Source organism: Trematomus bernacchii, unplaced genomic scaffold (assembly GCF_902827165.1).
Source record: "Trematomus bernacchii unplaced genomic scaffold, fTreBer1.1, whole genome shotgun sequence".
NCBI classification, from domain to species: Eukaryota; Metazoa; Chordata; class Actinopteri; order Perciformes; family Nototheniidae; genus Trematomus; species Trematomus bernacchii.
This window is the reverse complement of record NW_022987727.1, coordinates 13,872,948-13,888,470: the sequence shown is the minus strand read 5'-3', so window position 1 is coordinate 13,888,470 and position 15,523 is coordinate 13,872,948. Positions and strand designations below refer to the sequence as shown.

The window sequence follows — 15,523 nt, the reverse complement described above, 5'->3', positions numbered from 1 at the left end:
ATGCTGGCACGCAAAATTGTGGACGCAATTAAAAAGCATATTTGGTAGAACCACCCACACACACACAATTTTCTGAGCTGAAGCTGTCTGCTGCAATATTTCATTTTACAGTACCTGTTACATGCTGCTATTATGTGAATGGCTGAGAATTATTGCGGTTTTATTATGTTCTGTTTGAACATGATTTCAGGCCTGTTGTGTAATGCTCTCCTGATGTGCAGCAGCAGCAGAGGTGAAACAGCTGGCTGTGATGGTGGATAGAGGGAGCGGGCGTCTGTCCGTCTGGTTTGACACCTGGGTGGCCCCGTCCTGTTGCCGGCCCTGTTGGGAGCCCAGGGGCCCGGGCCAAGCTCGTCAGCTGCCAGGGTCCCTGCTGGGCTACGGTTCTGGACCTCCAACTAGATCACATGTAACACCATCTGTCCCCCCGCGCACAGTGCCAAACCCGGCCCTGCCCAGCACAACACAGCGCTGCCAGACGAGACTCGGAGCAGGAGGCTCCACAGTGAGTCCTCGTGCAGACACACTGCTTGTCTGATGTAACTCTGCCTCTGCAGAAGCAAAAAAATAGCATCAAATTTTTACTGAAGCCACAGGCACTCATGTAAAATGCATTTACATGAGGAACAAAGAGCAGAAAGACACACTAGAAGTATGCTCATTGAACTAAAAGACAGAATAAAGTATCTTCTGGAAATGTGATAATGGTCCCAAAAACAAGATTAGCCAACCAGCTTAGCCAGGCTCCAGAAACACCAACAGGTTTTTACAGGCTTTCTGGCTGATCTTAATTAAGCTTCAACAATGGATGAAATTGTAGCGGCCAGATTTGCAGCCCTCTGTCCTGCTACGCAACACAACCTGCTACCAGATGCCTGATGGTCATTCAGTTCTAATTAGGACAACAGAAAGATCCCACATTAAACACATTTTAAACCAGCAGCCAAGCTATAAATCCTTCATGACAAACTGTGTTTAGTTTAGCAGGCTGTTCAATTGCTGTGATTTCTATATTGCATTTTTTGTAGACTTGTTTTCAAAATTACTGTCTTTTATCTGTACTTCTGGCTGGTTCATCAAGAAGTTAGCCAGATATAATAACGCCCATCTGGCAGCATCTTTACATCAACAAGCTAAATCTAGAACGGACTCTCGAACAAGCGATTCAGTCATACTGTAGTAAGGTTTGCCAGTAACGAAATCCTAACAAGGTAATTCATTTTCATTTTGCAGCTGACTTAAAAATGTTGCGCTGTGGAAAACTAAACACACACACACACATGCACAATCCCACTCACACACACCCTGCGAGAGATATTGATTTTTCTGATATTTCAAATAAATGTAACTGTTTGCAGAAATGAGTTTTGGGCTGAAAAACCCTACCACTTTCATCTGAAATATGTAATTGCTTGGTTTTACTGCTTCTGACTTTGATAGAACATTTTGGCTCCATTGATTAGAAACTGAGAAGCCATTTAGTTGTTCTGTAGAGTCACAAATTAAAGCCAGTATTCAAGTAATAAGACTGTTCTCATTCACCGTTTGTACTAATTCCTACAAAAAAGTGATTCCCTATAATTTGTTTATAGCACATGTAATTGGAAGCTAGGACAAGCAGGGCTGCCTCTAAGGAAAACTGGTGATGTAGTATACATAGTTATAAAGTCAGTATAGGTTGGAGGCAGTGTTTGATAAATGGATGAGTCATAATTTAAGGAGAAATAGAAGCTGTGTCCCATTCAATACCAAAAGTAAACATTGATTTAATTAAAGGGTCCTATTTAGCAAATGTTCAGGTTCATAATTTGTGCTGCTGCATTTTTACATGCTTTAATGTTTAAAAAGTGTTTTATTTTCATACTGCCTGTTCTGCAGCACCTCTTTTCACCCTCTGTCTGAAAACCAGAGCCCAGTTTGCTCTGATTGGTCAACTGCTTAGAGATGTCCCGCCCCTTGGCATTACAGATACAATGTGTTGGAGCGCTAGCCAATAGAATCGTGAGTGTTACGTTGTGATGTCACACTGTTGCGAAAGAAAACAAAGGACTACAATGGAAGCGTTTCAGGCAAGGGGGGGAGTGTGTGGGAGGGAAACTCCCTCTGAGGGGACTTTGGGATTTTAGACTTTGCAGAGAAAAGGGAACCCCAAAAAGCATAATAGGGCCCCTCCAAATTAACTGCATGTCATATACGTAATTTTACCAAAACTTAACCAACTGATCATACAGGGTTAGGGTTAGTAAACTAACCAAACTGTTGCAGGAGAACTCACAAGAATCATTTAAAATAACTTCCATAAAATATCCGTTATCATTTTTTCCTTTACACTTTATTGTAATTGCTTTTTAGCTACTACTATTAATAATACATTACATTTATATAGCTCTTTTCTGAGTAGTCAAAGTCGCCTACTGTCAATGGAACTCTACATATGGTCACCAAGTGTTGTCATTGATATTGGCTTAACAGTATTACAGACAAATCAATCTATGAAAACATTATTGCTGTTAGAGAAAGGAAATAGAGCAACAAGTTAGTTACATGTAGTTATGACCTGACAGTGTTCTGTTAGATGCATAATATATCAAAACAACAGGTGAACATTGGTGTGATGAGTTTCTGTTACCAGCAAACATCATCAACAGCAAAATAAAATGAGAGCCGATCCAGCAAATAGGGAAATGTAATGTAATTGGTTTTTATTTATTATTTGTCATGAAAGAGCTTCTTTCAAATCAAGGTCTGCAGCTGAGGTAAATAACAAGTTCAACAACAAGTGTGTGTCTGAATTATAAATCTGAAGAAAGCTAAATCTCCTTCAATCATCACATTGTGGCTAATTTAGTGTCAATAATCACGGTGTGAAAGCAGAAGCTTGCAGCCAGTGAATAAACAGTCTCCCCGCAGCCTGCAGACTCTTATCAGGGTGGCCATCAAGTCTCATACGATTACAGTGTGATGTGGTGGCATGGCAACAACAGGCCGAGCAGAGAGAAGGGGAGAGGGAGAGCAGGGAGACAAGCAAGGAAAAGCACATAATCCTCCTGTGTACAGTGAGCAGACTAAACCTGCACAACGGTGACACACAGCAGCACAAAAAGAGGGCAGAAAAGCTTGAAATGTCCTGAAAAACGCTAACAAAAGAAGTTTTGGTTGAAAAAAAACGCTGCAGTTGTCGCATAGTGGGGGATTGTTCAGTGAATTAAGACAAAGAAGGAATAACAGAGTAAACATGTCACGCCGCAAGAACCACCATCTGTGCCAATCAGTCAACCGATTCCTAGGTAAGTCACATATAACAAACTTTATTCACTGAGGGGCTTATAAGCTTGTTGGTATTTCATTATGGAAGTGTGGAAATACTGCCAATAGTCCCCTTTAAGCTCCAGCTGCAGACTGTTGTTCCAAAGGCTACGTCAGAATTTTTGTTTCTATTCATTACAGGAAACAGCAAAGTCATTCAAATCCATGAGATGTTGCTGCTGATTGTTAATGTGCAGATGAGTTTCTGCCATCTTAACTTTGCTGCATGGATGCACTCTGAAAGGTCAACTGCACACATGGTCAAACACCGTTCTGTACACAGAGAAGAAGAACATGAACATGTATATATCCTATGTTCTGTTCCCTACCTTAGCATGGGGCAAAATCCAGAGTAACATACAGTTAACTGATGGTCTTTGAAGTTTGTATTGAAGGAATGACTCAGTCAAACCTACAGGGTAGGAGAAGGTGTTATTCAAAGTTGTAATCCCCCCTGCCAATCACAATAACTGGCAGTGGGAGTGCTTGAGAAGCGTGTTAAGATGTGTAATTTCTGTTGATATCGTTAAACATCCAGGCTGCAGCACCTGAGATACCGCACGTGACTAATGTATAAACAGGCACACAAACAGGCCCATCCATTACTGCCCACTCGTTTAATTAATAATACAGAAAAGTCATCCAGGAGCCAAATTAATGCTGCATCCCAGCTCACATTACTAATACTACAGGGATAGACTACATACCAACCTATATAGTAGAGCTCAGTTCGTTTTAGACATTAATGTTCCTTTTTGTACTCACAGAAATGATAGAATTGTGTAAAATGACATCATCAAGTGCAACAATGTTACAGGACCGGCTCGATATATCCTCAAAGTCCTTTAGGGAGAAGGAATTAGCAGCTGACTTGATGTGGGAGGCCTTTTTTTTACATCTAAAAAAAGGCAATCAATTCAATACATAATGTGGGTCTTGTCTTCTTGTGCAACAGTAATATTACATTCTATAATTAGTTTATATGAATTTTCTATTATCCTGTAAATCGACAGGCTAGCTTTATAATAATGGGTTTCATTTATAAAGCACTTCATATTTGATTTCAAATCCCGAAGTGCTAAATACTTATACTTCTTAAAAGATGTTGCTGGAGCTGTCTGGTAACCTTTTACAATGTGTTGTAATGTATTACATTGTACATATATATACAATGTGGACCAAGTGTCCTTTAAAACTACATTCAGAAAAACAATGATTGTATGTACTGACACCTTTAGGTAATTGTGTAATTTTTCCAGCATTACCTCAAAACACAAGTAAACCTAGTTAGAGTATGTAACATGTTAGTGGGACACATCCTCCTTTACCTTGAAAATGACTTCAAACTAATATGTCTTGACCGCGGTCCACAGGGCTTATTCTGCAGCTGTCGAGGGTGTTGGCAGGCTGCAATCCCACTAAAGTGGAGGAATGCTGAATACAGTATATCATATCAGCATCAGCATATTGCCTCACCTGCTAAACTCTTATTGATCAGGATTCTAGAGGCAGAGACTTAAAGATGGCACACCAAGCAGATTATCTGACAGTTTTGTGATTTTTAGCTGGAAGATGTTTTTTCCCCAACAGAAGCTCGTTGGCAGCTTCTACTTCACCTTCCTGGGTTCTATTTAGCAATGGAACAGTATCTTTCTCTGATTTCACATCCATACAAAAATCTGATGTCATTATCATCATTCATCCCACTACACACTGCAAACCAAGATGGGCAGTTAAGAACAGATTGTGAAGTTGTTATTGTCTCTTTTCCTCTTTAATGGTCACACATGCAGAGCATTGTTAATTTCGTCAACGAAAACTATGACGAAAAATGTTCGTCAACGACCTTTTTTACATGACTAAGACGAGACGATAACGAGCTAAAAATAGATTCTTGATAACGAAAATTTGACGAAATGTATATTTAGTTTTCGTTGACGAGACGAGACGGGACTAAGGTATTAATGGTGGACTATCGGACATTCAAAATGCAGCATATTTTCCCCCAATTGCCCGTCTTGTCTGTCAAAATGCATCTTACATTTCTAACTTGTAATATCATTATTTCCGCTCTCTTCACTCCAGAAGAGCGATCTCCCTCTCTCTCTCGATCTGCCGGGGACGGAGCGTTCAGAGAGTATAGAGACACTCTACAAGGCTCGATGTGGACAAAGCTCGTTTGCCATGTTTTCGCGTTAGCGCGTTGACACGAGTAGAGTAGTCTGTCCAAACAGCCGGCCAAAAGGCGTCATATTCAGTCGGAGAAATGCACAATTTTCGACTTCCTTAACTCGTAGCTCTGTTGCCCCAATTACGAGTAACGTTATCACATCAGGTGTGCAGAGGTGGGAGAAGTACTCAGATCTTGTAGCTAAGTAAAAAAATACCATAGTGTAGGAAGAGTTCCTCAAGTCAAAGTATGATCATCAAAATATATTTAAAGTAGCGACAGTAAAAGTAGTGATTGTGCAGATTGTTCCATTTCAGAATAATATATATGATATGTTTTATAATGATTGATCATTAAAGTGTTCTCAAAGCTGGTAAAGGTGCAGCTAGTTTGAATGATATATTATATATCTGTATACTGCAGGGTAGCTTGTGAATTTACTAAAGTCTGAGTTAACACTTGATTATATTTCACATCATTCATCCACATCTGTAAAGTAACTAAAGGTATTAAATACATGTAGTGGAGTAGAAGTACACCATTTAACTATGAACTGTAGTGGAGTAGAAGTACACAGTAGCAAAACATTTAAATACTCCAGTAAAGTACAAGTACCTCAACATTTTACTCAAGTACAGTACAATATTTTAACATAATTATATATATTTAATTTATTTCACATTTTAAATAAAGCTATTAATTCGGTTAACAATTTGTTAGTTTTTTCCTTTAAAAAATAACAAAAAGTAAATACAAGAATACCGTTAAAGTACCGGATCGATAAGCAGTATTGATAAGACTAGCAGTACCGTAGAAAACCTTAATGATACCCATCCCTAGATATTACACAAGTAAAGTGTTAAGAGAGTGAAATGTTGCTTTACGAATTTCAACACTTGATGCTGTCACCTTGATTACAATTTCAGATACCTGTATTTGCCTAACTGAATTGGTTTAAAGAGAGAAAACATTTTGACTAAAAGTTGACTAAAATGTAATTTTTCATCGACTAAAAGTAGACTAAAACGTTTTGAGTTTTCGTCGACTAAAACTAGACTAACACGTTTTGAGTTTTCGTCGACTAAAACTAGACTAAAACTATGAAGGATAGAAATGACTAAAATGTGACTAAAACTAATTACCATTTTCGTCTAAAGACTAAGACTAAGACTAAATCAAAAACAGCTGCCAAAATGAACACTGATGCAGAGCACACAGCACACATTTAACCCATCCTAGTAGTAGGAGCAGTGGGCAGCTATTGTACAGCGCCCACTGCCCACGGTTGGGGGGGTTGTCTGGTGCCTTGCTCAAGGGCACCACGGCAGGGCAGGAGGTGAACTGGGAGCTCTCCAAGTAGCAGTCCACACTCCATATTTAGGTCTGGTCGGGGACTTGAACCGGCGAACCTACGGCTCCCAGTCCAAGCCCCTACTGACTAGTAGTAGTAGTACTGCCGTACTTCTGACACTTCACCTGTGAATTACATTTGTAAAAAACACTGCCTTAAGTCCAACATGTGTAAACACAGCCAGGACAGATTTACGGCCCGTCCACACAGCGGCGTGCGTTGAAGCTCGTCGGCGGGCGTATCTGAAACTCGACCAACAACCAATCACATGAATCTCCCGCCCCTGACACACAAGCAGCGGTTTGATTGGCTAGAGCTTGTACTGGCATATGATTCGACTGGCTGACGCTTCTGCCGAGGCTTCAAAAGTTGAACATTGCTCAACTTTTGCAGCGAGCCACGCCAGCAAAGCTCCGCTTCGCTTCCCACAATGCAGTTCGGCGAAAAGTGACGTCACCCCATTCAAAGTGAATGGCGAAGCTTTCAACGCATGCCGCTGTGTGGACGGGCCGTTAGAGTGAAAAACGCCCGGAACTGAACCAGGGACGCTGCTGATTAAAATGTCATCATTGACTCTTATCGGTCTTCATTGATTCATGATACATTTTCTGCGTGGAAAAAAAGGAGGCCTGCATAGGTTTTTAGCATCAACACAGGTGTTTGATTATTGATCTTTGGATTTGATTTGATTAGATTTATTTAGAATGTGTAAAACAATAATACAAAAATGTAACATGAGAATTATTATACAATACAAAATTAATCAGTGTCAAATTTATATACAAAAACATTACTGATTCTAAATTATATATAAACAAATAATCTACTTAATTACACATCCGAAATGGGGTGGGAAGAAGTTTACACTTATTTAATCCCACCCCTTCTCCCTATCTGTGTATTATCTAAACATAATGTAAATAGGTCGGCCTCATAACATTAGAATGTTATAATATATTACAAGGTTTCTTTTCTTTAAAGGATCAAACTTGGATAACAAATATAAGTGACTCAATAATTCTTAAGAAAAAAAAAGACATGCATGCCTAGATATATTGAAATAAATCACAATGTTTCTTGTCAAAGGCAATAAGCCAAAATAAAATACACTCAATTATGACTCTTGCACTGCCATTCTGAGAGACATGCCAACATAATTAAAAGGAATTTACAACCTTAAGAGACGTGCAGTTCTGATGGATTGGAACATTTGGAACCGGTTCTTAACTGAAACGTTTTCTCCATTCCCATTTCTTTTTATGCATTCCTGTTTCTACCTCTTTTAAGGAAAAACGCCAAACAACAGTTACATATTTATCTAGAATCCTATGAATCACTAAAATCATGTGTAATACCAGGTTGTTTGTGTCTGGCAGTCAGACACTGCTGAGAGATTTCTCCTTTTATGTGTCTTGATAGGGGGCATCGCCCACATCACAGTGAATGTACATGACTTTGAACTTTCTCATGTGGGGAGCAAGACAAACCTCCAATGTGCAGGTTTTATTTTTTTGACTGGAAGTACAGAAAGAACAGCAATAATTGATATCATCGGGTGAAAGCGAAAGCATTGAAATGACCAGACCATTGACCAGAACAAGGTGATGGTAATTATCTTACTCTCAACTAATTTATTAATATCAACTCACTGGAAAGCAATATTGCGTCTGATGTGTTGAAAGTGAGGAACAAGAGAGTTCAACATTCGGACAGAGTTCCTGACCTTTGCTTACTCACAACATTCAGTCAGCGATGGTGCAACTTTCCTTAAAAGGTCACCGCTCCACCACCACTCGTCTCAAAAAGGCAGTGATCCATCCCCGCTGCTTCTGTGGATGAGCTATATTAAATTGACCCAGAGGACATCGAGCCCTTGCTGTGTTAATAACAGCTCAGTATACAAAAGACTGGAGTATGCCCGAGCCTCAGTTGGAGATACAAATGAATAAACATGTCAGTAAATTAGTTTATGTGCTTAGAAGGGCAAAGAGGCATTTATTGGAATTCACATGAAAAGCAAGTGCAAGTGAATATATCCCGAGCTTAAGGTCATGGAGGATATCTGAACAGAGGCAGCGCTACTGCGTTTAATGTGATATGCAAAACTTCCACTTTAAAGCCTTGTGATGATGGATACCGTTTTCACTTGTCAGCAGAAAGCCTTTCAACGAGCCTGCGAGCAACAGGTTCCATCTTTAATGCACTGGCTATTAATGGAGTGTAGGGTGTGCTGCGGCGGGAAGCCAGTAATAATCAATTTCCATGCTGCTGTAATCATAGCTCTCTGTAAGTTAATTAGCATCTGTTGAGTGTTACAGAGAGGCGTCTGCAGTGCTGGTTGAAGGCAGTGTGGGGGGGGAGCGTGACACCGGCTGTGGGACTGCGCTCTCATGTCAGGGCTATTAGATTAAGGCTAACATGAGTCATGGCGTGATGGAACTAATAGTGCATCTGATGCATGCGATTGTGCGATCCAATCAGCGTCCTACATGGACTCATCTGTCTTATCACCCTACTTTAGATATTGTCCAATAACACAGAGGGGGCTCTCAAGTCTACATTCTTATCTTAGAAAGTGGATGAGAATCAGACTACTACTCTATTACAAGAGATCTTTATGCACCTGGATTATATGAAAGCATCACAGGAAGAGGAACATTCAACATGAAAGAAACAAAAGAGGTAAAAGAGATAACTAAACTGCTGATGCCACCCTGGCTGACTGGAGGAGTTTTAACACAGAACACCAATCACATAGTTAGGAGTCAAAGAGTCTTAACGGCATCAAGAAGGGAGACAAGCAAAGTGACTATTGATTCGCTGGTTAAACTACCAAATGACATTGCCAGTTGCTTTTAATGGAGAAAGAAGGAAGACTATACATTTAGCTCTTTCCTTGAGGCTGACTTTTATTCGATGTCTAGGATGGGGATAGGCGATATGTCCTTAAATTAGGGTATTTCTTAAATCACAGTCTGATGACTTCTGCCAGACTTCATTTGTTTTCGGTTCAGTTTGTTCCTAGGTTTGTTTGTCTGTTTGTTAGAAGGAGAACGGAAAAAGTACCAGCCAGACTGTCACTGAACTTGAAAAGGTGTAGCATCATCGAGTGAGGAAGAGTATCCAAGTAGATCCGAATCAGGACCTGGATGCACGTCATTATTTTGTACTTTAACGTTGTGATTTTATTGTTAATTCTCTGCATCATTAAAGCAGCCTGTCAGAGGTTCAGCTATGCTGGGCCATGCTGGGCCAAACTGGGCCATGCTGGGCCATGCTGGGCCATGCCAGTGTTTGAATGTAGGGTTATCGTCACATGTTTTTGGCTCTGGTTATACTCCACATCATGCTCCTTTGTAAAATGTTGAAATAAGTGTTGTTATTCCCATCTCATTACACTGCTAACTGTACACGTTACATGATCTGCTTTAGATGGATCCTTTTGTTACCAAACAACTTCCATACTATTGAAGATGCTCCATTTTTAAAGTGTGGAGCATTTATTTGAGCCTTTAGCAAAGCTACTATGACTTTTAGCCTGTTGCAATTAAGAGTAGTCCTTACATAAACATTGTATGTAACAAAATCACTGATATCATGTAACACATGTAACCTCCCTACTCCCTACAAATGAAAGGTCCAGTATCAACAGACTAATATAATACAACTACTGGCCCACTATTCATGAATGGGTAGGAAAGGAACATCTGACAAGGGACATTTTATATTTCTCACAGCAGGAAAAGCACACATGTAATTGATGAATTGTTGCCTTGGTTCAGGTAGAAGGCTGAAGTTGTGCCTGTGTTAGCTGATTTCATCAGCTCTTTGCAGCATGCTTTACAATGGACGGCTCATTCAAAGTTGTGTAGCTAGTTATACCCAATCATATTCATGCAGCTGTACAGCTCAGACACTAAGCGCTGTTACGCTTGACAATCGTGTCAGCCTCATCCTTATGGGATATATCTTTTTTGTCGATTTAAATTATTTATTATTTATTCCAAATGTTAAAAACATAGTCGGAAAATTGAAATATCCGATTTTTAAACTCAAACATAATAGGAACTAGTTGACAATAGAAGTCTCCAAAACCTTTTTTGCAAGCCATGACACTCATATCTTCAGTATTGTATAACCTGCCAGTCCCAGGCAAGTCCCAGGCAAGTCAGACTGTGCTGAAACCAATTGATGTTCTTTTTAAACAAGCCTTAAACGTTTTTGTTAAGAAATCATTCAATCACCATCATTCCAATATATTGCTCAATACAACCTCCTACATTTTGAAAATCTCACTCTGTTTTATAAGTATGATTGGTATTCAAGACCATTTAAAGCGCTGCTTCTCAGCCATTGAGGAGCTTTTTCCAGCCAAGCAAATGGGCAGAACCTTAAGATCTGTCCTATATGTATATTTAAACATCCCACTGAGGCACAATCTGCTTTTTCACACAGACTTTCACTCTTTTCTCCCAAAAAGTGAATATTGAGCCATCAGTCTTTCCAACCCTAATTTGAGTGTGATTTGTGTTTTGAAATGAGTTGAAATGTTATAATGGTACAGATAAATGTGCTGGTATTAATATTTTATATATCTGTACTTCTAACTGTAATCGGCTTAATAATAGTGTGGTCGACTCTGAGTAATGTTTTGTGTAAGTGATTGTTTTGTGTGTACCTGCAGATTGAAAAGAGCAATTAGCTAAAGTCTGGCTATATGATCTCTTCTCGTTTGGAGTAGTATTGTTATGTATGTTCTTTGTTCAAGTAAGACAAAAAAAAAAATTTATGTGTGTATTTGAGCAGGGATAATAGGTGACTATAAATGGTTGCGACTGATATGAAATTTAAAACGACTGCATTGCACTCCGCTGTGCCCAATGTAGGGCCTTTGTATTATGCACACAGGTTCAGAAGAATGGTACATATAATGGAATAGATCCATCAATAATGGTAATAGTTACACCTGGGCTTTTCCTGTTCGGATTTTTCACAATGTTCCCGTTACGTCAAAATGTCAGACTAAAAGGCTTGTGGATTCTGTTGTAGCAGAGTTAATGATACTACATGTCATTACCACTATTTATTTTGTGTATTTTTAGTCCCTGCTGTATTTAACTTTAATGTTATTTCATGTAATACATTATAAAGAGGATTAACAAAAAGTGTCTCCAACTGGGATTGGATTTTGTTTGAGTTGGTAAATGTGTTTATATGTTATATGTTAAAGAGCTTCCAATTACCACGCTCATTTCTGTTGGTTTAACATGAAGCGACTGTAAGCAGCTGATTACCTAAGCTTAGCATAAAGACAAGAAATAAGCAAAAACAGCTAATGTAGCTCTGTCTATTGCCCAATTTGCCCATGAGCATCTGAAGCTCTTATTAAGGTCTGTTTGAGTTTAAGAAATACAATTTACCATTTTACAGGGGCTTATGTGCTAAACTATGTCTTAACTAAATATTCATAACTTGACTTCACAGTACATCATCAACTTCATATTCACCATTGCTATATCAAATGCACTATAGGTGAACAATGGATTAGTTGAAAAAAAAACTGTGTATACTTATATTTTATTTCTTTGACTAAAACAACCTTAGTGAAATGATACAATACATTAGTTAGCCTATCTTAAAATGTAATCTGGAATCCATAGGCTTGTTTTGGCTGGAGATTTCTTCTCTTTTTTACATTTCAGTGGCTTTTATAAAAGAAGAGCATATTTGGTTTCTTGGAAAAGGAGGACACAGAGGACACTATTTTAAAACGTAATATCTTGGTTTCTTCTTTTCTATGGTTACATGGTTCTGTCATACACCTACATTAAGTTAAATGATTTGGAATTGGTTCTTTATTTATTTTTTTACAGGTAATTAAGAACTGTAACAGGATGTTTTGTTAAAGTAACCCTCTCAACCCGGTTTGATTTATGCCATTGGGCATCTTGTTTTGACTTCACAACTAAAATCTGTTAAAACAATTTCCTTTCCCCTAGGCTAGAAAGGTCTTTGAACTCACCTTCCACACACGCCGGCCTGGCCCTGGTGGTCCCGGCGATCTGGCCTCTCCGGCAGGCGCAGCGGGCCGTCTGCCTGGCGATGGTCCGTCTGGGAACGCTGCTGTCTCTGTTGAGCATCACGATCTCACAGGTTCCCACCGCCAACTGGCCTGCCAAACACAACAGCCAGGAACAAAGTATGATGAGACTGTAATGAACATATTAGAGGAGCAACTGGTCTTCTAAAGGTTTAAACAGGCAGTGTGACACAAGGCTCGGTTTTAAAGCACTGACCAGTTTAATACGCTTATTTACATTTTCAAATATAAATATGAGAAACTGATTTCAAAGCTTTTAAAGCAGCAGGTTGGAGTGATTATTCAGTTTAAATACAGTATGCCTGCCTGCACTATAAAGTGACTTGCAGTGATGCTGTGGAAAACAAAGGTCCTTCAAGAATCTGTTAAAAGCACATTTTCTATTTTGTGAATCATAACTGCATAGTTAACAAGCCTACAGTACAAGTATAAAGCTCTAAGATATGAATGCGAAAGGGAAGTAAAAACATACTGACCGTTTTTTTTTTTATTGGCATGGATGTAGTCACATTTTATAGAATTTAGACCCTGACATTATGATATATATTTTCTGTTCAACAACTGTTCAACAGAAAAACAACAGCATTGTAGAAAGATACCTTAGTTAGAATGAATTTGTATTTAGTTAAACCCAATACAATACAGTTAATACCCTGAAATAGAATAGTGTTTGAGATCAGGTACTATATGTTATACATTCGTCCCAGAGGCTACACAATTATATTTAAAATATTAAAAGATACATTTTCTGATTTGACTGTTGAACTAGTTAATGCAACATGGACCACTGGCTGAAATAATGTGCGTTCAGTCGACATGGCAGTAGCTGCTGGGCACTGTGGTCCTTCAACAGACCCATTTTCAAGCCAAGTTAAGCTCTACTGAACGACAAATGGAGAGAATGTCTTAAAGTCATGATTACCTTGCTCAGAAATCTCAGTGCTGTGTGTGTGTGCGTGTGCGTGTGCGTGTGCGTGTGCGTGTGTGTGTGTGTGTTTGTGTGCGCGTGCGTGTGTGTGCGTGCGTGCGTGCGTGCTATTTTTACACTTTCTTTCAAGCACAGAGAATTGCTTCAGAGTTCTCCAGGCATTACAAATTGATGGATGACTCCATGGCCGGGGAGCTGCGGCTAAGCTAGTTTTTTTTTACTTTCAAGTTTGTCAGAATGTGATCTCTAAATTAATTACACAAACTGGGGAAACTTAGAATCCACCAGGGTGTTTTTCACTGCAAATGGACTACTTGGGAGGGGAAATCATTAATACATAAATGTTCTTCATCATCTCAACTTTTCCATGTCAGGCAAGTTAAGAAGGTAATCCCTTTTTACTTCATATGAGATGAACGTCAATGAAAAGATTTCCAGTGAGTGAGTTTGGATGAAATCAAGTATTTGCAACACTAAAAGGTAAATGAATGTCTAGCAGCAAGAGCGGTGTATAATGTTAGCATACAGTACACCTGTGTCGAGCTATTGTCAAAGGGAAGAGATGAGCTTTGTTCCCAGAAGCGCAGCTGTAGCTCTTTGATGGCTGCCATGATTGTTGTTAATGAATAACATTGAACCCTTCCCAGCAGCCATGGGCGAACAAAAGAGCTGTAACAATGATGTTTTAATGTCATGATTTAAAAAATGAACCCTCTGTGTGGCCTTTTGTATGCTGACAGTCTCATTGAGCGCTTAATGTTGAGGCAGCAGTTTTGTTTGGGTAAATCATTTGGAAACCAGAGGGAACATATTTAATTGTCTTTTAGTGAGGCCATCCCGGTGCGTTTGAGGGAATTATTAACTGTTAATAACACAAAAATGCAGTAAAGTGCTCAAGGGTGTTTGCTGCTTTCAAAAACTCATTTGGAAGAACTAATTCAATATACAGTATGTGGAAGACACATTTTCCATAGCACCTTTGTCAGTTAGAATCAAAGGGAGGTTTGTTGCAGCCTCAAATAAGAACATAAAAAAACAATCAATAAGCGGCTGAACAATATTAATGATTGAGAATATTACATCGGACTCGGCTTCAACTGAGCACATTTCATAATAAAGTGCAATATAAATGCACGTGAAGTCAGATATCAACTTATCTGCCTGAATAGTAAAGTTCAGGGAAAGATCCTTTGTGATGATCTGAAAAAGTCACATAGTTTCTTGCTTCTTTTCTTGAATGGAAAGCTGCAGTGAAAGCCATTCAGGCTGACACTGAAATAAGAGCAGCTCGGCTAAGGGAGATTAGAGAAGAACGTGTGCTGCAGTTCGTGTTAGGTCAATCCCCTGGAGTTCACCAATCATCACTCCTTTACGCTGCTGCTTCCAGGCGCTTCCCTACACCGTCAAGGTTCATCCAGTCAGACGCTAACTGCTCTGTACCATGACATTACGGTAATAATGGAAAAGGTTCAAAAGGGTTGCTGATCAACACAAATGACTGATGAGATGTTCCAGAAACTCTTTTTTGGAGCAGAGGACATCTTGGAAATATTCTAGATGATGAGTGTAGTTTTGTTAATAATGGTTCCCACGTGACCTTTCTTTTAGCGACATCATAGGGTCAAAGTATCTTCTGGGCACTGCCGCCAATTGGAAAATGGAGATAAT

General features: G+C 39.3%; 1 protein-coding gene across 2 annotated transcripts in view; it reads right to left on the bottom strand.

Moving 5' to 3' along the window:
- The window catches only part of tafa5l (TAFA chemokine like family member 5, like), a 48,201-nt gene that overhangs the window by 21,787 nt on the left and 10,891 nt on the right, over positions 1 to 15,523 (bottom strand). For both annotated transcript variants that reach the window (XM_034144675.1, XM_034144676.1), the window contains exon 2: positions 12,850 to 12,999. In XM_034144675.1, coding sequence (XP_034000566.1) covers positions 12,850 to 12,999 — 150 coding nt within the window. The remainder of the gene's footprint in view (positions 1 to 12,849; positions 13,000 to 15,523) is intronic.